Consider the following 22188-nt stretch of genomic DNA (forward strand, 5'->3'; position numbering starts at 1 on the left):
AAATGAGCAACTGCCTTTGTCATTCATTGAAAACAGACATTTGCAATGCCACTGTCCACAACTGGACATGTGTTTTTCACAGGGGACCTTATTCAGTTCTCAAATATTTATTAAGCATGCCCTCTACATGGGACAATTCCTGGCCAGTATGAGCAAATAGCAAGGAAGAAGATGAGGCCCTGGCTTTGCAGGAGTTTACAGTCCAGGAGTTCAGTCTTTTGAGGAATTTGAGGTCCAGAGAGAGATCATAACATTAGGTCCACCAGAGTCCATAAAGCAAGAAGTTCAGGAGAGAAAGAAATCATAACCATCTCGGAAAGTATCCATTTGCTTTACTGGAAAAGATTCTCAGAGACCAGTTTCTCACCTCCAGCTTCTTTCATTAGTGCTTATTGACCAGTATTGGAAGGACCAGGCTAAGCACAATACGAGAGTGGAAGAAGCCACAAGCTAATTGCAAAGAACAGAACTCAAGAAATATGTGGGTTGCCCCAGGATCCAGCAGCCTGACTGAAAATGAATTAATTTTTATTTCCAATGAATATTAAAACAGGCAACATATGAATATTCTAAAACAAACTGAAGGTCAAGCAATGCAAAGTGTTAGGCGGTGAGCTTTCCTTCCACTCTTAGAGGCAGCCTCTCTTACCTGGTTCTTGAGCTCCTTCACAAGAGAATTCTGTGCATTTATAAAGTTTATAGTGCCTTTAGCTTCTGGCCCCCACAGGGCTGTCAGGAGGCCCATCCCCAAGAGCTGGCCCTGGGGATGGGTCAGGAGAGTGGGCAATGTAGAGTTAAATCAGGAAGCACTGCTCCAGGCCTGGTCAACCGGCGGGCCACCTGCTGTATGCTAGAACAAGGCCCTCCACACTCACAGCTCACCTCATAACCTTGCTAGGCACTGCCCATCTTTTAGAGAGAGAGAGAGAGGAAGAAAAAAATGTATGTCATGGGCACAGGAAGTGGATAGGGGAGAGATTCTGGAAAATTCCAGGGAGGTTTGAAGCGCTCACAAGGCAGGCTGGCCCAGCAGCTGTTGGGGCGTCTTTGCTGGGGTGCCGGCCTGCTGGGGTGCCGGCCTGCTGGGCCCCGTGGGGGTGGGGCTCGGGGCGGTGCCTCGGTGCCGAGGAGAGGAGCTTGCAAGGGTGTCTCCTCCTGAAAGCGCTGTCTCTGCGTCTCGGAGAAGCGCGCAGCTGCTGAATAACCTGCAGGACGGCAAGTGCAGTTGTTTACCACCCCACCCTGAACACATTCACAAAGTAACGAAGGGTCCTTTGCAGCAAGTCGGGGCTCCCGTGTGGCCACGGCACCTGGTCGCGCCAACCCTCGCCGGGGGGGCCCAGTGACGCGGGCTGCAGCCTTCCAGCCTCAGCTCCCCTCCTTGCCCCCCCCCCCCGCTTATTTGGGAGATGAGGGCTCGTTAATTAAATCCCCGGGCTTAGACCGAGCCGTCGCGCTATTCCAACCACATCCATCTTGCAGGCGGCGGCGGCGACGGCAGGCGCGCGGGCCACGCGCGGGGGAGCCTGAGCGGCGGCCGGGGACGCCCCCACCCTGCGCCCCCCCCCCCCGCGCCGCCGCCGCGCAGACCCTCCCGCACCCGCCCTGCCCCGGTCCGCTCTCCGCGGGGCTCCTGCCCCCCGCCCCGCCCCCCGCCCCCCGGGCCTCGCGGCGCCCCGGCCCGGCCCCCCTCCCCCGCCACACGCGCCGACACGCGCGCGCGAACACACACTCACACGCACACGCTGGCACGCGGGCGAGCCGCCCGCCGCTCCATGGGCCGGCTCCGCTGCCTCCCCTGATCCCGGCGCAGCCCGGGATGAGACACTGCAAAATGGCCCGGGTCGCCAGTGTGCTGGGGCTGGTCATGCTCAGCGTCGCCCTGCTGATCCTGTCGCTCATCAGCTACGTGTCCCTGAAGAAGGAGAACATCTTCACCACTCCCAAGTACGCCAACCCGGGGGCGCCCCGAATGTACATGTTCCACGCGGGGTTCCGGTGAGTGCGGGCCGGGTCTGAGCGGCCTCGGGTACCTGGTTGGGGGGAGGGGGGAGGGGGAACCGGGCAGGGGTGTTTTGGCTTCTCCGAGACACTTTGGGCGAGATAACTGCGTGGTCCTTCCACTCCCCTCTCTGATTCCCCCTCCCCCCCCCCCCGTCCTTTTTTTTTTTTTTTTTTTTGAACCAAAGCCCCTAAAAGCCGTGGCCCTAATCGATGGGATTGCATTTCTCGCTATTCCTCCTCGGCATCCCTTCCCCCATCTCAAAAATGGGGGGAGGGTTTGAGGAGAACGGTGATGGAGGGAGAGGCAGTGTGTGCGTGTGCGCGCGTGTGCGTGTGCGCGTGTAGGGGGCGCCGAGCCGGGGAGATGCTCTTGCGTGAGCTGAGCCGAGCGCCTTCCCGGTGCGGCGTCCGCGGGCTCGGCGGCCGGACCCGGCGGCCCAGGGCGGCCTCAATGGCGCAGGCGCTGGACTCCCCTGGCGCGGTCCTCGCTCCTCTCCCCCCACCCACACCCCAGCAAACGCGGCGCGGCCTGTCCCCCTGAAGCCCCCGGGGCATTTCCCCTTCCCCGCTGCGGCCTCCGGGCACCCGCCCCCGCCCCCGCCCCCTCCCCCCTCCCGCTGCCCCCTCCCCCCTCCCGCTGCCCCCTCCCCTCCCCCACGGCCTTTCCCGGATCCTGCGATCCCTCCGCCCCCTGCGGGAAGCGGGCCTCCTTGGGGCCGCCTGCCCTCGCCCCTGGTCCGGGTCACCCCGGCGAGGGGCTGCACCGGGAAGGCGCCAGGTGCAGCCCGGCGCGACCCCTCGAGAGCCCCTGCGCCTTCCTGTGACCCTTAGGAGCTCTCCCGGGGGCCCTCCTGCGGGCAGGGGTCGCACACAGCGTGCAACCTGTGGTCCGCGCGGCCCAGGGAAGCCCGATCGGGGCACAGAGCGGAGCAGGCTCGCGGCCCCCGGGGGGGGGGGGTCCCCGGGCGGGGACAGGGAGCGAAGTCAGCGGGGCTCGGGAACTAAGAGGTTAAGGCCGGAGCCGCCCCCGGCTCGCCCTGGGTCTCCGGCATCCTCGGCCTCTCTCCGACCCTCGGCCCGCCGGCCCCCGGGGGGGGGGGGGGGGGGGGGCGCTGTCCGCGGTGCTGACGCCCGGCCCTCCCGGCGCCGCGGGCCCGGCTCCCGGCCCTGCTCTCCGCAGACGGCCATCTTACGGTCTCTCCCGCACCGGGGGTGGACAATGGAGGCGGATTTCCCTGGGTTGCTCTCTCCCCGCCCCGGGCGTGCGTGGGAGCCAGAGGGGACCGCAGGAGAGCGGCCCGGCCGGGATGCGGCCCGCGCGTGCGCCAGGTGCGCGCCCCCCCCCCCCCCCGCCCCAGCCGCCGGGGCTCTAACCGCCCCCTGGCCGCCCCAGCTGAGGCCAGCTCGCCTGTCTGTGTACTCGTGCTCCTCTCCAGGTCACAGTTTGCGCTGAAGTTTCTAGATCCGTCTTTTGTGCCCATTACGAATTCTCTGACCCACGAACTCCAGGAGAAACCTTCTAAGTGGACATTTAATCGGACAGCGTTTTTGCATCAAAGGTAGGATAGGGGGAAAAGATCCGAAAGGTGATTTTGAATTCTGGAGTTCAAAACAAAATAATGCAAAAAAAAAAAAAAAAGTAAAATCTGCCCCTCATCCCGAGGTGTTATTGGCATTGCCTACCCAGCCTGACTGCACAAAGGCTGATTGGTAACCCCTCTTTATTCATGTAGTGCCCTCTCCTAAAACGAAAACATCAAGAAGACCAATTTGAATGGAAGAGAAAAAGACATTTCCAATATCCTCCCTAACTTGGGCTTAATTGAGCACAATGATTTACAGTTAACATGCATGGGTAATACTGCCAAAGCCATCTACTAGATACATACATATACACATACATACATACATACATACATAAAAAGTTAATTGCATAAAGACCACCTAAGACATTTCATTCTCCCACTGAGAAAAAAATATTTCTTAATGTAATAAAATAGAATTGTCGCACCCTGAAACACGCAGCAGCAAATACCATAATCTGCCCCTGTCAATTACTAGTGAAAAATCTTAGCCTAAATATATGCAGGTATCTAAGTATGGTTTTGTTTTGGTTTTACCTATTTGTTTTCATTAAACCTTTATAGCCCTTAACATATTATAAAAGCTATCCAACATCATTTTTATAGGTGGTCTTATAACAGCCTGTTTGTACATGAGGGAGTTTATGTGTGTGTATGTATGGGGTTTGTGTGTGTGTGTGTGTGTGTGTGTGTGAGGTGGGAAAGAATGAGATTTATTCAAATTTTTTATCTTGAGTGATTCTGGTCTCCTCTTAGCAACCCCCAGATAAGTCATTACTCCTTCCTTGTTGGTGGGATTATTATGCTGCTAAATGGAATGTGAGCCATCTAGTGTATTCATTAGGGGTGTGAATACTTATTTTACACGTATTCATTTTACCACTCATTTAGAGGGTTGTGTTTGGTCATAGCATTTCTGGTTTCTGCACTGTTTTTTAAGTTAATGACAGAATTAAATTCACTAGATATGTATGGTGTCATGAAAATGTTGTTTACGTGAAAAGCCGATATAGTCATGTGATTATTATTAAAATTTTTTAAATGCTGCTTAATTAGAAATTTACTCCCTGGCAATAATTAATTCTAAAACCACAGATGTGCCTTTCTTTTAAACTATTCAGTTCCTAGGCCAATATTAGTTCTAGAGACAACACAGAAAACTTTAATGGCAGTATACATAATACCTTCCCCAAAACATATTTCTAACTGAATAAGAATTTTCTTCCCACACTAGGCCATGACCAGTCAGAACAATATTTCCTTCTCAAAACTTCTCTCCTTTCAATCCATCTATTTCACAGGCTCTAATTTTCCCAGTATCATTTTAAATTTACCTTTATAACAGGTAAAGAATAGTTTGTAAAGAGCAGTATCAGTAACTTTGGAGGTTTTAGATTAAAGCTTTCAGTTAATGTTGCTTTATACTTTGACAGATGAAGATATTTCTTAAAATAGAGTTCCAGGTAAAGTGATGATATACAAAACATTTAGCTTCAGTCCTTTTATTTTTTAGGCAAAATATAAAGGAAATTCACATTGTGATTTCTTTGAATTAAAGAATTAGAGAATTCCAAGAATTAGAGAATCTAGTAGCAAAGTAACATATTATTGGTCTCTCTTAAATATTTTAAATAGCTGAAACTTTAAGAGGAAATGCTTACTTTTACTTAAAGTTCAACATGAAGGCAACCCGAAATTAGTGCTAAGTATCACCCTTGCCTGGTTTATCCTCTGAATTCTTAGAATATACACACATTTTCAGCGTTTACCATAGCCTCTTTTTCTAAGGATTAGGTTACTCCAGCTAAATTGTGTTTCTATACAATCAAGCAGAAAAATACTCCTGTTTCATTATTCAAAGGACCTTAATGAGATTATCATCTCATTTCTATTAAATATTCAACTACACTCACTGATACTACCATTTCCATATTTTAATAATAGATAGTACTATACTGACTCATATCTATTTGGCTCTTATTTGGATACCAGCGATATTTGATATTCCTTGAACACTGCAGTCCAATAGCAAGCAAGTAGTCCCTAGTTACAAACTCTAAGTCACCAATGTTTGTGCATTCATGTGAGCTGTTTGGAGCCTGTGTAAATTGTCTCCCTGTATTTTCTGACATAGTTTGGCCTATGCCTCCTCCTTGATCAAATATACTTTTCACGTGGAATAGAAAACCAAAGAATGGCAGCTAGAACTGTAAGTTACACCACTGATAAGCCTTGAAGGATTACATCCATAACTTGGCTGAGAAATTAGCATGTCTGTGGATTCTGAAGCAGTCTTTTCCCCAACAACCACAATCACTATGAATGTATAATCTTTCTTGGATACGATGTACCTATGATTCTTGTCTGAATGGAATGGCAGCATAAGACATAAGATGGAAAATCAGTTCTTTTGAATGGGATGCATTTAATGAATTTCTTTTCATTTTAGGCAAGAAATTCTTCAGCATGTCGATGTAATAAAAAATTTTTCTTTGACCAAGAATAGTGTTCGGATCGGACAACTGATGCACTATGATTATTCCAGCCATAAATATGTTTTCTCTATTAGCAATAACTTCCGATCACTGCTTCCAGATGTATCACCCATTGTGAATAAGCATTTTAATATCTGTGCTGTGGTTGGAAATAGTGGGATCCTGACAGGGAGCCGGTGTGGACAAGAAATAGATAAGTCAGATTTTGTTTTCCGTTGCAATTTTGCCCCTACGGAGGCTTTCCAAAGAGATGTTGGAAGGAAAACCAACCTTACCACCTTCAACCCCAGCATTCTGGAAAAATATTACAACAATCTTTTGACCATTCAGGACCGTAACAACTTTTTCCTCAGTTTAAAAAAGCTCGATGGGGCCATTCTTTGGATCCCTGCATTTTTCTTCCACACTTCAGCAACTGTTACCAGGACATTAGTTGACTTTTTTGTTGAACACAGAGGTCAGTTAAAGGTCCAATTGGCTTGGCCTGGAAATATAATGCAACATGTCAACAGGTGTGTATATTTTATTGCCTTTAAGTCTTACCCCACCAGATGGCAAATCAATATTGTAATCTCTTGGGGATGGGAGGTATCTGATTAGTTACTTGTTGTTAGCTTAGCACTTTAGGGCAAACTCTTATGTTTTTGTAATGAAAGAATGAATCATTCTAGGCAAGAAGTTCTATCTTCTACCCCCAGCTGGTAACAAGTGCCAAATGGGGAAATTGGTGTTTCATTGGTCTCCCCTATCTATTCCCTCCTGTCTCCTATCTTGGTGGTAAGCCTGACAGGCAGTCATGGAAATCATCAAAAATCAAGAATTTTCTTTAAATGGATAGCTAGGCCCCGATAATGCCAATGGCAAAATTAGACAAACCAAGTAGTTTTCTAAAAAATTATGCAATTGACTTAAAATGTCCCTTTTTATTTGATATTTGGGTGTTTTATCAATGTCCAAGACTAGAAAATCATAAATTGTATAATCAGCCTTTATCATTTGGGATTTCAGTGCCAAAACATGTGAAGGGTATCTTTTTTTTTAAATTTTTATTTATTTATGATACTCACACAGAGAGAGAGAGAGAGAGAGAGAGGCAGAGACACAGGCAGAGGGAGAAGCAGGCTCCATGCACCGGGAGCCCGATGTGGGATTCGATCCCGGGTCTCCAGGATCGCTCTCTGGGCCAAAGGCAGGCGCCAAACCGCTGCGCCACCCAGGGATCCCTGTGAAGGGTATCTTATGAGCTTGTTGTTATGCCTTATAATTTGATAGAGAGATTGACCAGAAATTCATTTTTTTTTTTTTTTTGGTCTATTCTGATGAATCTTAACTCTGACTGTACATTAGAATCACCTGGAGAACTTTTAAAAATACTGTTGCTTGTTTCTACTTCAAGGAATTCTAATGTAAATTTATCTGGAAGGGGGAAGGGGGAAGGCCCACATATCTGTTTTTCTTAATCACTCTCCAGATGATTCTAATGTGTAGTCAGAATTCAGAGCCCCTGTCCAGGGAATTTTATAAAGCAAAATTGATTGTAAGGTTTTTTTCTTTAAATCATCTGAGGAAACTGCCTCAACTCTAATTTCCTGTCTACAAATAGCCTCCGTGTCCTAACATACTGTCCAGATAGTCCTATGAGTTAAAATGAGTTCTGGGAGGACTGGTAACCAGGGATTTCTAAAGATTTTTATCTCCATCCTATAATCCTCTAAAGTCTCCCAAACTTAAGATCTGTTTAGTTGACCTCTCACAGAAGGAGGAATTATCATCTAATAAAGTGGTATATATCTAACAGGTAGGGTTAGGATCATAATATATAGTCTAAACTGGAACTTTGTCTTTGAGAGAAAGAGGGTGCTATTAATAATGACAACAGGATAATAAAATTTGGGACTATCCTAGTTTCCCAAGATGTATCGTCATTTTTTTGAGAGGTAATGTAGCCCAACTCCTAAGTTTAAAGATGAATCAACTGAGGTACAAAGAAAAGGAGCTATTTACCCAATGTCACTGCCCAAAATGGGCAGAAACAGAATTAGAAGCCAGGCCCTCCACTAATCTGTCCTCCTCTGGTCTTTTGACCACATCCTTTTGCTCCCCTCTTGCTTTATTTAAGTTCAGCCATACCAAAAGAATTGTCAGAAGTCATTCTAACTTCCTAGGTAAGAAAAGCCAAGACTAAACTTTTAAATTTCAACTGGAATGGGGAAAGATCTATGTATGAAGCTTTCAAGTAGTAAAGAAGGAACTACACATGCTTAGAAACTTCAGGAAATTGGCCTGTGTGGCCTGTCCTGCCCCCAGCTTTTCAGAAGGACCGTGGAGTTAGCCATAATTCTTCACCGTCACTCGGGCTTGAACCAAATACCTTGCTTCAATGAAAACTCAAAGGAAATACAGTCCATAGAAACTTGATTCATGAACAGTTTAATTTTGCCTGCATAGCTAATGATACACACACACACACACACACACACACCAGCACTCTGAAATATGTGGTAGTATAGGTAGGAAGGTTTCAAACTACTGTATAAATATGGAAGGAAAAATAGCCACAATTTAACTTTTTTTTTTAATTCAGAAAGTGTTTAAATACTTTTCTTAGACCCCGGCATGCTTAAGAAGGGCTCTGGAGCTCCTAGCTAGTAAACAAAGAAACAGAGAATATTTTTTTTTTATAAGAAGGTACAGAAAAATAAATCCCCACACTCTCTCCAGACCAAATAAGAAAGATTTAATCTCTAGGGTAAGAGAGTGACACAGGAGGTGCCCTTAGGTTAATGACTATGAGAAACATAGTCATTCTCATTCCTGGCCTTCTGCGTTGTCACCAGCGAGTCAGAGCCACCACTCCTTAGGACAACCGAGAGGTAGAACTGGCATCAGACATGTACAGCCTGTACAGTCAGTCACACAGAAGCTGTGCTCAGAAGGGTCCAGTGCTTGATTTAATGCTCTGCTATCACCCTCTTGAAAATCTCAGTGAATTTTGAAGGAAGGGCCCACATTTTCATTTTATGCTGGGTCTCACAAATTATGTAGCCAGTCCTGCCCAGAGGTGTTCTGTAGTCTAAAAGATAGATTCAAAGCCAGTACTATTAGGGGGAGGGGAGGGGAGGGTGGAAAAGGCAAGTACTATTTCAGTTACATGTACAAATCCATCTCCTGGCCCAGTCATATTGACCTTCTCTGATTGAAACCAGCACTGGCCTCTGAATCCACATGTACTTATTATTCCACAGGTACTGGAAAAACAAACATTTGTCACCCAAACGGCTGAGCACAGGTATTCTTATGTACACCCTTGCATCAGCAATATGTGAAGAGATCCACTTGTATGGATTCTGGCCTTTTGGATTTGACCCCAACACAAGGGAAGATCTTCCATACCATTACTATGACAAAAAAGGAACCAAATTTACCACCAAGTGGCAGGAATCACACCAGCTGCCTGCTGAGTTCCAGCTGCTGTACCGAATGCATGGGGAAGGGCTCACCAAGCTGACTCTGTCACACTGTGCCTAAGACTCTGAACAGAAGTGCCAAATGGCATTTAAAAAGTGCCCCAAATCAAATGGAATAGTCTTCAGAATAGAACCCTAGAGAATTCCTTATAAAGATTGTCTGCCATTTAAAAGGAAAGATGTCTTCTCTCCCTCTTTTGCACTGCTCTTTTAAGGGTCTTGGCAAGACAAATGAGTTGAAGCCACATGATTTAAACTTGATTGATAAAGGGAATGTTGCATTTGGAACTATGCTGCTAATGAAATGGTTTGAAGTATTTTCGTGTTTGTATTTTGATAATAAACTGCCTCCCTTTTTTATGAGGACTAGAGCTGTAGTTTCTGCAGCTTTGAGATACAGTCCTCATAGTCACAGGCCTCTGGCCAGTTTGGGCAGGATTTCAGTTTTGCCTGGGCGGGATCAGACTCTTTAAAATGGAAACAAAAAAAAAATTATTTGCATATCTCATCTGTCACTCTCTATTTCTGTCATTCTCGGTCTCTTTCCCTACAACCCCTTGCCCCATCACTGTGGAGTTTAATAATTTGCTAGGAATCATATTAAATTAGCTTTGCGTGTATGTGTTGCATTTGTACTTGTTTGATGTGTTCAAGGCTCTGGGTAACTTTGATATTTCATGACAAACTGACCAAATCATGATGGATCACCTTATGATTACTTTTACAAGAAATGCCTCTTAGGAAGTTCTCATTAGTCCATGCAGTCGTTCTATAGCAGAGTGGTCCCTCTGTGGTGAGTGGCATATAATGCAGTGCATCTTTCACTAACACAAAGAAAATTTATGTCATGGGTGGGATTGCATCTCTTGACATGAGTGCCATTATGGCAAATCATTCTATTGCCACATCGGCAAGGGCATTCCAGCCTGAGTTTAGTGCCTCCCACAATCCCAACCCAAGCACTTGGCTGGGAAATCTCTCAGAATATAAACGCAATGAGTCAGCTTAAGAGCCTGGAACATATAGAGGAAAAGGAAGAAGAATGCTTAGAAGCTTTTATGGAATCTCTGTCTAACCTAAAGTATTGTGACCATGGTGCCCGTGCCGAGTCTTTGCAAACCAGGAGGGTTAGAGCAAAGTAGGAGATTCAGAGTTGATCAGGACAGGCCACCATGTGAATAGTGCTGAGGTGAGGTCATCTTCAGTATCATTGTGTCCACCAGCACCGCTCAGAACCATCTGTTCTCTTCAAAACAATTATAGACAGTGGATAGTTCCTTTTCCCACTGAAATCTGTATATCTAAATCTGTGTATCTCTAAAAATTAAGCCTTTCATAAGGAAAAGCCATTGGGTAATAGCAAGATTTGGTACAAAATAACACTTGAAATTTGAACTGTGTAGACCTGCCATGAAGGAATTAGTTGGCCATTCTCTTTTTTTATTATTTCAGCCTTAGAAGTAGAAATCACATCACTCCCATCCCTGGCTTTTCACTGAGCAGCACTTTGTTCTTCCAGTTCAGCCCAAAGTCTGGCCAAGTTGATGTTAAATTTTAATAAGAGTTTTTTTTCTTCTTTCCAAATGCCAGTCAAGCACATTTGTAATACATCTGGGTGGGGTAGCTTGTTCTTTTCCAGAAATCTCATCCTAGATTGCTTGTAATGTTACAATGCTGTTTAAAATAATTGCTGTTGTTCAGTCATCAGCTCACTGTCCCTCTTTGGGAAGGTATAATCATGCCGCAAATTAAACCAAATACAATAAGAGAAGACAGAGTTCTGATGCTCATCTGCCTCCTGGTCCTAAAGCGGAGCTGTCCTGTCTTGCTTTCTTTTTTTTTTTTTTCCAGAAAGCTAACTGGAGCAGCTTACATAGATCCAGATGTTAACTAGTGAAAGAAAAACCATACAGGTTCAAATGTGTTACCAATTGTGACACATTTTACAATGCTATATGAATGGCAATCCAAACAGGAAGAGACAGGAATGGATGTTTCAAAAGGGGAAATACTAACCAAGCTCAATACTTGAAATAATTAGAGTATAGACGGAAAAAAAAAAAACAACTTTAAATTCACTGGTATCATTAGATGGGCATCAAAACCACCCATGCTTGTTCCCTATCACTTTAAAGAAGACAGTGCTCCAGTGTTCATGCTGTGCTCTGTTAGGATCACTGTGAGATTGATAACTGACAGAAGTGTTTAGTTGGCTCTTCCTAAGCACTTAGTTCATTTGGTTACAGCTAAGTGATATTAATGCCAATGTTACATGGGCCAGATCCTGACTCTGGAGTTTTAATCCCAATGTGCCCATTAGATTTCACTAAATATAAATATGTAGACACGTAGAACCAGGCAGATTAAGAGAGCAAAAGACCAGAATCCCTAAAAACAGTTCATTGTTCTATGTGGACTTTTAAAGTAGACCTCATCATAATGCCATTTGGGTTTTGTTTGGTTTGGTTTGGTTTGGTTTGGTTTTTGTTTTGTTTTGTTTTTTGTTGCTGCTGTTGTTTTGGGGGGTTTTTTGGGGAGGTCTTTTTAAGTTCAGGAAGACATCTCACATCACTCTTGGTTCCATCTTAACTTCAGAACAAGGGGACTTTTTCCAGCATCATTTCATCTGCTGCCTTCACAAGAACTCAGAATGTTGAGAAAACAGGCTTGTTTCTCAGAACAGAAGGCTTAGAGATCAGTCTTGTCCCATTTCCAGGCAGGATTTCCTGGAACTGATCCAAAAAGACCACCCTTCCCTTTTCTTCAAAAATCTCTGAAGAAAACCCCAAGCCCTGCCATAGGGGTTAACCACAGTTCTCACAAATTCTTTCTGCACAGCCTACATCCCTCCTATTGGAAAAATTAGGTGGCGAATGTGGGTAAACCATCTACCCCAGTTTTCAGCATATAGTAAGCACTCGATATATGGCAGCTTTTACTGTTACTTTTGTTAATTGTGCCCTTGACCTATAATAGTTCCAGCACAGAGAAACGCAGCCGCTAGCTGATCATATACAATCTCTTGTTGTTTTTAAAGACTGTTTCAAAGATCAAATCTATATAACCACTGTCACGACCAGAGGGTTGGCGGGTCCCATGAGTCCTGATTAGAAAGGCAGTGGTGTAAGTAACTGGAACTCCTGGGCCTTTGCAGTCAAGAGCAGTGAAACAGGAAGATCCAGAACTATTGAATCCCTGCTCCTGATTCAACTCAGATACAAACCCCTGGTTTTTGCACTGTCCTTGCTTTATTGGTTCCAGGTTAAGTACATCCTTTTGTCAGACCCTCTCCTCTTCTGGGATACTCACACCAGAATCCACCCTCAGATGTTGGGATAAATTTCACCATACAGCCCTCCAAGCCATCTACATATGATACCTACAACAATGACCAATTCAGTTGCAGAGGAGGAAAAAGCCCACAAACATTTAGTGACCAGCTTAATGCCAGTCCACCAACCAGTTTTCATGGATTATTCTGGGAATCATGTGCAGATATTTAAAACAGGAGATAGAGAGCTAAAATGAGGTATTAAGAATTCCTCCCAGACCCAGAAATCTTTCCCATACCTGATGATTAAAACATTTATAGTTCCTCTGCTTTTGCTTCTGTGTCTTAAGTGTCCTTGACCATTGTAAAAGTGGTGTATGTTTAGTAGTGGTGTGTGCCTAGCAGTGCTGACTGTGACTGCCATACCATCTGCCTATGACCTTGATGTCATGCATGTGACCATGGGGCTGCCAGCCAGGACGTGCGAGGGGAGAGGGTCTTCCAGCCTCCTTGTGTCCGGGCCTCCAGTTATCCACGAATGTGAGTGCCATGACTAACCTAATATGATGGGGAAGCTAAGGAATGGAAGAGCATTTCTTATGACTTTGGGCTAAGCAGTAGTTATTGGGCACTCTTAAAGAGCAAAGAAAGGTTGACCTGAGGTCAGGGGAAGCAGGGACAGAATTGTAGAACCATAGGATACCAGAAATGGAAGACCCTTTTAACTTCTATAGTCCTAATCCTTGACATTACAAATGAGAACTGGAGAAACAGGCTAAATGATTTTCCCAAGATTACATAGATAATCAGTAGGAAAATTTATGACTCTCCATCTCCTCCTTTACCAGCATAAAATGAAGATGGGCCCAAAAAGAAAGTATTTTAGTCCGGGGTCCTCATGGCACAGAAAGTACACTGTAAAGGAGGAAAATTTATTCTCCCCCATCCCCCAAAAAAGTATTTATTTGTCAGTGTAGAACAGTAAGGGAGATGGTGCCTAAGCATACAACGTCCACTGATAATAACCTGTATTCTTCCCTGAAATGAGAGAAAACCCCCTTGGCAAATCATGATTCTGGTAAATCACAATTTAGTTACTGACAGTTCACAGTTGACAGCTAGAATCTCATCCAGTAATTCAATATCCACTTTATAAAACCTGGTTTTAGCAATATATATGCACAATTTAAACGCTGAATCCTGAGAACAGTTATGTACTTCTTTTGAAAATTCGTATTCAGTTTATTTAAACCAAGAAAAGTTCACTTGTTGTTTTGCTCCATGTGTATTATTTTCAGCTGGGGCCTGTTGAGGTAAGGAATAACTTTTGTCAATGCCTTCCACATTGCAAGTAATTTCAACAGCCGACTTTGCATTATTGCATTAGTTTAATATGTTAAGAAGATGCGAATAATGAATAATGTTGAGCTGAGTCTTCTGGTGCAAAATAACAGGCCAAACAATTTTCTATATAAATCTGGATCCTTAAATCCCATTCTTCAAATTGTTTAAATGTGCTAGGCAAAAGTATCTGTGTAGCCTCTCCTTCTCCCAGAATATGGAGAACTGTGCTTTTGCTCACAAAGATTGTTGGGACCGTGTGTATGTGGCTAAAACCTCAGATGGAGCATCGCAGGTGCCAGAGAGTTAGAGGCTCTGGGCCACCTGACTGACGTACCTGGGCTCTATGGCCCAATTAATCAAGGCCACAGGTGAATTGACACCAAGGATCAAAATAACTAAATATGCCTCTCCCACATTCTGATTGCTTTGCCACACAGATTTAACGTTTGAAATGGGAAACATTTTAGAATGTCATTATTGTATTACACAGTATATCCTAAAATTTGTTTTTATTGTGATGACTTATTATTGAAGATACGTGTTTTAACAGATGTTGTTATCCTCAGTGAAGCCCATTCTCATGTTGTTAATTACAGTGAAATCACAGTGAAGAGCCTGTCACAGAAAAGCTGACGCCAATCTAAGATTACAATAGGGTTATGGGGTTAGGACCTGGATCATGCTGCTGATCCACCAGCAAACAAAGCTGTATGACATGAGGAGCTCTTTAAAACACAACTCTTGCTCCCCACCCCAGACCTTTGACTCAGAATGTCCTAGGATAAGCTAAGCTTATAAAGATTCCCAGGTAATTCTGAGGTCTCCAGCATTTGAAAACAAATAATATATAGCAAAGTCATATATACCATTTTGAACAAAGTAGCTGAATGCTTATCACTCCTCATGCAATTAGTATCACATCTGTTCCTTGAAGTTATCATAATACATGGCGATATAGACACAGTCTTAGTGATTCAACTATTCAACTGTTTTGGCTGAATTGACCTGTCACTAATTTGTAAGCAAATAGTAACTGGTTAATTTAGTCAGAATGGATTCAAGCCTGAAGACAGTCGGAGTGAGGGACATAGCTTTAATATACTTTACCCCAAGGCCAGCTCTCTATATTTCGCTTTTGATATTTCAAAAGGAGAGGTAGATCTCAGGTCATTCGTCTTTACAAATAGATAGATTGAGAAGCAGGGAAGTTAAATGACTCATTCAGATTCTACTTGGATGTCATTCCCAGAGCCTAAAATATTCCTAAAGGGGTCTGATTTCTTAACCTACAGGTTATGCGCAAAATGCAAAGATCCTCAGGTTAAAATGAAACCAATCAAAAAAGGAAATTCAAGGAGTTAAAATTCTAAGACTGAGTATAAAATTCTAAGACCAACTGAACCAGTTGTCACTGGCTGCCCTGTATCAGCCTCTGTCGAATAAGGTGCCACCATGCTAATGAAGTTTCGGCCAGGTTCCTTTTGATAGCTGTGCACATGCCTTTAATCATCAGTTACTGAAGGGCTCCTTTGATTTTCTTTCTGTGGGAGTCAGAGACAATTGCGGCTCTTTGGTGTGCTGCTAAATATTTCACAACTGGATCTGGAAAAGGTGGCACCCTGATGTGTAGCTCTTGCCAATTTCCGTGGTATAAATATTCTCAACATAGACGGTTTCAAGCTACTAACTTTATGTCAACCAGCTGAACATGTAACAACATGTTTTCAGGAGCTCCAGCACAGCACCACCTGAACAGCTGCTGAGCCCGAGAGTACCAAACAGGGGACAGGCTGGCAGTGGCTTTGGAGAAACTCCCAAGTGCCCCCTCCCCACAAGGAGGCATTTCTACTTTGGTTAGATCTACTAATTTTTAATATATTATTGGGTCCTTGAGGCTAAGGACCCTGAGGTGTTCAAAATATTTCCTAGCCATGTGACTCTTAGGAACTTCTCAACACACCACTCAGTACTTTGGGAGACTACTAGCCATGGTTTTTCTAATCTCTAAGGGCAAGCTTCCAGGTAAACATTCTTTAACTGCCAGTTGAAACCATGTTTAGCTGATCTTTTCTCATATCCTGTAGTCCATGGCCTTTTTCCCCAAATCTCAAATTTTCCCTGTCCACTTGCTTCTCATTCTCCGTCATAGCATCCAGAAATCAGCGCTTGCACAGGAGCAGAAGAACAGACATCCAGTAAGCTTACCTAGCTAGCCCCGCCACACCTGCAGAGGCTCCATGGTTCACATGTCTTTACTTCATTAAGGGACACCTGCTAAGCCTCATGCCCAAGGCTTGAATATGCACCAGGCTAGACTTTTTTTGCCCCCCTAAAAGTTTCTGAAGGGCAATAAATACCACAAATAAGAACACCATTGGGTAAACTTTGTGAGGAAGGCAACATGTGATGCCTTGCCCCTACCTATGCTAGTGTAAGGCTGGACCTTGAAAGAACCTACCATGCAGTCCCCTGGGCATTGAGCAGTTGTGCTCCCACTAGTTGTAAGTGAATGCCCCATTTAACAAGAGTGTTTAGAAACCAAATACTCTGGTGAGCCACAGAACAAGTTTGGTTTGCAAATTAAAGGTTTTTCTGATGGAAATCATTCTTAGGTGGATTTGATTAGATCTTTTGAAAGGCAATACTGGGAAAAAATGTATTTAATTCCTCAAACATAATAAGTGGACATAGGCTTTTATTCTTTATGTAGTAAATCAAAATTAGATCATAACAGGCAAAATCTACTTTACTTGCTGTAGTAAAATATCCTGTAGGGTCTGTAAGGCATTTCTAGAATACAAATGTTTGAAACTCAACTTAAACATTGTCTATCTTATGTTTGAAAGGCCAAGGTATCTCTCTGTTTTCTGTACTTCTTAGTAGTCATTGAAATGAGCTTGCTTCTTTATACTGAATAAGCTACATTTTGTTTTAAATGAATCAGGTACATGTTCAGATGCTTTTCTGTATTCACAACAAATTGCATGCAGCCTGGGCACAAAATATACCTTCACCCCCTGGCTTTTTTCTGGACACCAAAGAGATAAGTCCATAGCCACAAGCAGAAAGGATTTGACAGCAGGCCCCATTTTGTCATGAACAAATTCACAGCAAAATCAGCCTTGAGGAACCAGTCACTCCCATAGTATCTTGAGGTAGGGAAGTAGGTTAGAAAAATTGGTAGATAATACGAGAGAAGTTTGATCAATGTGTAGATGTGGAACAAAGTCACTAAAGTACTTACAAAAAGGAAAGGGAGGTTTTCCTCTGAAATCTGGAATCTAGATCATTTTGCAAGACTTAGAACAATTGGTCTCCACGTCTAAACACTCTTGAACCACATTTCAAAATCCAAATCTAAGCCCTTATTATGCAGAAAAGGAGCCTTCCGGCCAAGAGCCCTGGTAGGACTTTATATTGATGAATTTAGATCCTATCACCAAGCATCAGCAATTAGCACTGAAATTCTCCGAGGACACAGAACAAAATATTGAAACATCACAATGCAGCATCGTTTATTCACATAAGAGAGTCAACTACGAACATAGCAGAACTTCACAGATCTAGACATTATCTCAGATCTAGATTCCAGATCAACATCTTCAGCATGGAGATGAAACAGGTGAGGTCCACAAAGTAGGAAGTGATTTAGCTGCCCAGCTAGTTAACTGCAGTTAGAGTCTGGGTCTCCTGACCACTGATTCTACTCCAGCACACCACGCTGCCTCCATTCTTTAGAAGGGAAGCTGACAATCCATTGTAAAGCATAAATCAGAAGTCAAGACAAAAGAATGTTTGTGATATCTTCTCTCACTTGACCTACTTGGTTTCACCACTTCATCTCAGTATCTCTTTAAAGCATGTTATGCCAATGTAGAATGAGGAACAAAAACTTTTTTCAGAGTAAGGATGAAACCAAAAGGTGGGAGAACAGTGAATGTAAGTTATTAAAGAAATGAGCAAGAAGCACGTGTCAGGGAAAATAAATGCTTCTTATATTGTCATAACCATAGAGCCCTCCCCTCACATACTTGATGATGCATTTATTTTGGAAAATGCCATTTTATGCTGAAAGACTGGCATCGAAGACTTCACTCCTTCTCAACTACATCAGAAGCACTCTCGCTCTTTGGGAGAAGCTGCGGCCCTTAGGATCGGACTCCCATCTCCCGTGACAGGTGGCCTCAGCTGCCCTGAGAAACATGGTGCCAGACGGACAGGGCCTTGGAGACCTGAGAGGAGTCAGCATGGCTGGACTGAGGAACATGTAAATATCTTCCGCCTTCTTGGTCAACAAGGATGACCATCTTTCTTTAGTAGAGGTAATCGTGTGTATATTGTGACTGTAGTTTGTGACGAAAACACAATGATTTGCTTCGACGGCTCCCTACTTGTATACCTGTTGAGTGTGAATGTACCTGCCTCACTGCCTCGTGTGCCAAACACAGTACTGAATGCATTGTTTTTAAATAAACTGTTCTACTGTGCATTGGAGAACACTGCTGGTTGTCTCTGTCCTGTCTGGAAGACCCCCGCCCCCTCACCACCCACTAACACACTCCATCCAATGCAGAGATTAAGTGCACCCTCTTTTTTTTTTTTCTCATTCCCTGGGTTTTGAGGAGATTTAAAAACTTCTTGGAGATTTGTACCACTCCAGGAAGATTGGGCTTGGCTGTTTCAGCCATGAACTAGCAGCAAACAGTAAAAGCACTCCCACACACTATCCTTTATGCAAATCGTGCAACAGGCCTTAAACATTATTAATAATAATACATCTGTCTTGAATGTACAGTCACACACATCATTTTATTTAATCAATAATCAGGTGAGAAAGGGACACTAAGGAACTTGGTCCATGTCGCACAGTCAGTGGTGGAGTTAGAATGAGATTGCAGCCTGACGCTTGGTCCAGGGCTCTTGCCTCTTCACCCCATTTTGGTCTCTCTTCAGGCCACCTTCTCATAGAGCCTTCCCTGAATGCCCCCATCAGCCTCCATCCCTTTGCATGGTTCTATTTTTCTTCATAGCATTTTCTTTCCTTGTTTCTTAACAATTTTTAAATTTTTTTAAAGATTTTTATTTATTTATTTGAGAGAATGAGCAGGAGGTAGGGGCAGAGGAAGAGGGAGAGAGAGAGAAGCCAGACTCCCTGCTTAGCAGGAAGCCCAACATGAAGCTCGACCTCAAGACTCGGAGACCATGACCTGAGCTGAAGGCAGATGCTTAACTGATTTAGCCACCCAGGTACCCCGATTTTATTTATTTTAGAGAGAGAGAGAGAGCATGAGCAGTGGGAGGAGCAGAGGGAGAGGGAGAGACTCTCCAGCAGACTGCAGGCTGAGCACAGAGCCTGACAGAGGGCTCCAAACCACAACCCCGAGATCATGACCTGAGCCGAAACCAAGAGTCAGATGCTCAACCCATTGAGCCACATATGGGCCCCAGCATTTTCTTTTCTTGTTTGAAATGACAGTGTTCAATTATTCCATTGTCTGTGTCTCCCACTTACTATAAGCTCTACCTTCTACAAAGTAGGTAACTTTGCTTATCTTAATCACACTGTATCTCCCAGTGCTGAGAACAGTGCTGGGAACTTAGTAAGCTATCATTTGATATTTGTTAGATGGATGGATGAATGGATGGATGGATGGATGGATGGATGGATGGATGGATGGCCAGAGAGTCTATGTGTCACTTCTCTTTATTTCCCTGCTCATCTTTATGCCTACACCACAGACACCAAAAGTCCTCCCTCTGCTGACTGTGCTGCCTCAGATAGCACTGTGAATAATAATAGTTGTTGACTGAGTGAGTGAACTGTCCTAGGAATTGTTTTTCTCAACATCCATTCTCCAACATCAAGCATGTCCCAACATATTCATGCACCAAAGCGTATCCTATTCTTATACTTGGTTGATTATAATTTCAAGCAAAATAAGAACTTATGTAGGGTAAAAATATAATGTTACTGGAGAGAACCTGCCTTCAGGAAACAGGGTCACATCTGAAAGGGCCTGCTGCAAAGCTCTTTAGTTCAAACCAAAAGCCCTTACTGGTCACTGTGTACAACACTGGGTAGGATGGGAACAGGATACAGAATGAGCAAAATCACAGTGCCTATCCTGAAGGAACCTACATGTCTTATTGGGGAAACAGTTCAACACATCACAAAGGAACATTTTTTATCCTGGGCAATGCCAGGGAATGTTGGGGTTCAAGTAAGGGACAGAGAGACGGGGAGAGAGAGAAAAGAATGACCCCATCAGAGTGAACACAATAAAAATTTTAAAGGCCAGATGTAATACTTAAGTCATATGTTTTCTGAAAACTACTAGCAGGCTGATGATTACCCATCCCAACAGAGAAATGGTAAGTTCTTCTAAAATAAAGCACTTCACAAACTTTGGCAAAACATGAAATTGACACCAAGTTTATTGCAGGCTCTCTTTGCCTGGGGCCACTTAGTACAAATTACATTTTAAAGGTAGAATTTTTTTCCCTAAGAAAATGCATTGCCACAGCTTGATCAAGACAAAGAGGATTAAGGAAACTGTACTCATAAAAGGACCGATCTGACCCAACACTCCCAAGCCAGTGAAGGAAGTAGGCTTTCTGCATCAGGGTAAGCAAGAACATGAGCTCCTTACCCAGCAGCACTTATGCAGAGTCCAAAGGCCTGGGGTGGCTGATACCCACCTCAACCACTGACCTACCCTCCATATTGCATGTTCTGTTCTTAGTGACTGAGTTAGCTTGATGAATAGGCTGGTCAGACCAGTGTGTCACACCACTCAGAATATCATAGGTGACCAGGAACTTAGGGATTCAATGAATTCAAAGCTCTCATTCCCAGATCAAGAAACTGAGGCTCAGAGGAGGAAGTTACTTGTCCAAATGTACTCTCCTAGCTAGCAACAATTTAAGTACTTTATCAGTTTTTTTGGGGAAAGAAAGTTATTTTTATATCAACCAACATTCTTAACTCTAAATGAAATATTTAAAAGGACATGATCCTCATCTTAAGTTAACCCCTATTTCTTATTATTATTAAAATATTCTTTGAAAAACCATTAGGAAATAGAGACAAGTGAAAGAGTATTAAAACACCTAAAATTTTAACCTGTTTCACCTGAGTATGTGCTTGTTCTACACCATACATGCTATGTGTTTTCTTTCTCCCCATTTAAAAATATACCAAGAGCATCTTTTCATGCCATTAAATATTCTTTGATAAGCTCACAGTACAGAAGCACTTATTTAATTCATTTTCTATTGTTATTTCAAATTTAAGTTTAGGCTCTTTGCCATTCATTCATTGCTATAAATTGTGCTTTGATGAACATCTTTGTAACAATGTTTGAACATCCATGATTATTTCCCTGAATAATCCCTTGAAGTAAATTTTCAAGAGACATGAGAAAATTCTGCAAGAGGAGTCTTTTCAAAGGCAGTCAAAAATTTTCAGTAGGAGGTCGATGACCAACTTTCTAAATCTTTATTTCCCTAGAAAACTTTATAAGGCTTTAAAAAGGCAAAAAGTTTAGGAGAAAAGTATGTATCATCATTGAGGATGACGTCCTCCACAGAGAGGTAATGTGTTTTTATGTACTATATTAACATAAATTAATAAGCTACTATTGTGTGCTACTTAAATTCAGTTACTGTATCTCTTGTTTAGGAGGCAGGAGAACTTCACACATTTAAAGAGAAAGCCCATCCCATTGCTCCTCATTGCTAATCAAATAAAAAGCACCCAGGACTATCTGGCAAAGACAAACCTTCAATACAATGATAGATAGCTCTTTTCCTTATTCCAAGAGGATGTTTATTGCTTACTCAAGCCTACCAACCTAATAATGCTTCCAATTCACATTAAGTCCGAGAACCCGAAATGAGGACAATGAACTAACAATCTACCTCGAAGCTACACAAATCCTATAGACCAGCTGTTTCTGTTGAACTTTCTTTTTTTTCTTTAATATTTTATTTATTTATTCATGAGAGACACACACAGAGAGAGA

At 43.4% G+C, this 22188-nt stretch overlaps 1 protein-coding gene and 1 long non-coding RNA gene across 3 annotated transcripts; one reads left to right on the forward strand and one right to left on the reverse strand.

Moving 5' to 3' along the window:
• Nucleotides 1-86: 86 nt before the first annotated feature.
• LOC140598996 (uncharacterized) lies at nucleotides 87-1875 on the reverse strand. The gene is made up of 2 exons (XR_012001550.1): nucleotides 1737-1875; nucleotides 87-1205 (listed from the first exon to the last, which is right to left on the reverse strand). It is a non-coding gene; the product is annotated as an uncharacterized lncRNA (long non-coding RNA).
• Nucleotides 1743-18663, forward strand: ST8SIA3 (ST8 alpha-N-acetyl-neuraminide alpha-2,8-sialyltransferase 3). 2 transcript variants are annotated; one of them, XM_025997665.2, is made up of 4 exons: nucleotides 1743-1998; nucleotides 3441-3563; nucleotides 6037-6594; nucleotides 9328-18663. In XM_025997665.2, the coding sequence occupies exons 1-4, from the start codon at nucleotides 1820-1822 to the stop codon at nucleotides 9608-9610; spliced, it is 1143 nt and encodes a 380-aa protein (XP_025853450.1). In that variant the 5' UTR covers nucleotides 1743-1819; the 3' UTR covers nucleotides 9611-18663. The 2 variants fall into 2 exon arrangements, 1 of the variants encoding a protein (XP_025853450.1); XR_012001549.1 differs by having other exon boundaries at nucleotides 1820-1998; nucleotides 6037-7108; nucleotides 7314-18663.
• The last annotated feature ends 3525 nt before the right edge of the window (nucleotides 18664-22188 follow it).

Source organism: Vulpes vulpes, chromosome 5, assembly GCF_048418805.1.
Source record: "Vulpes vulpes isolate BD-2025 chromosome 5, VulVul3, whole genome shotgun sequence".
In the NCBI taxonomy this organism is placed as follows: Eukaryota; Metazoa; Chordata; class Mammalia; order Carnivora; family Canidae; genus Vulpes; species Vulpes vulpes.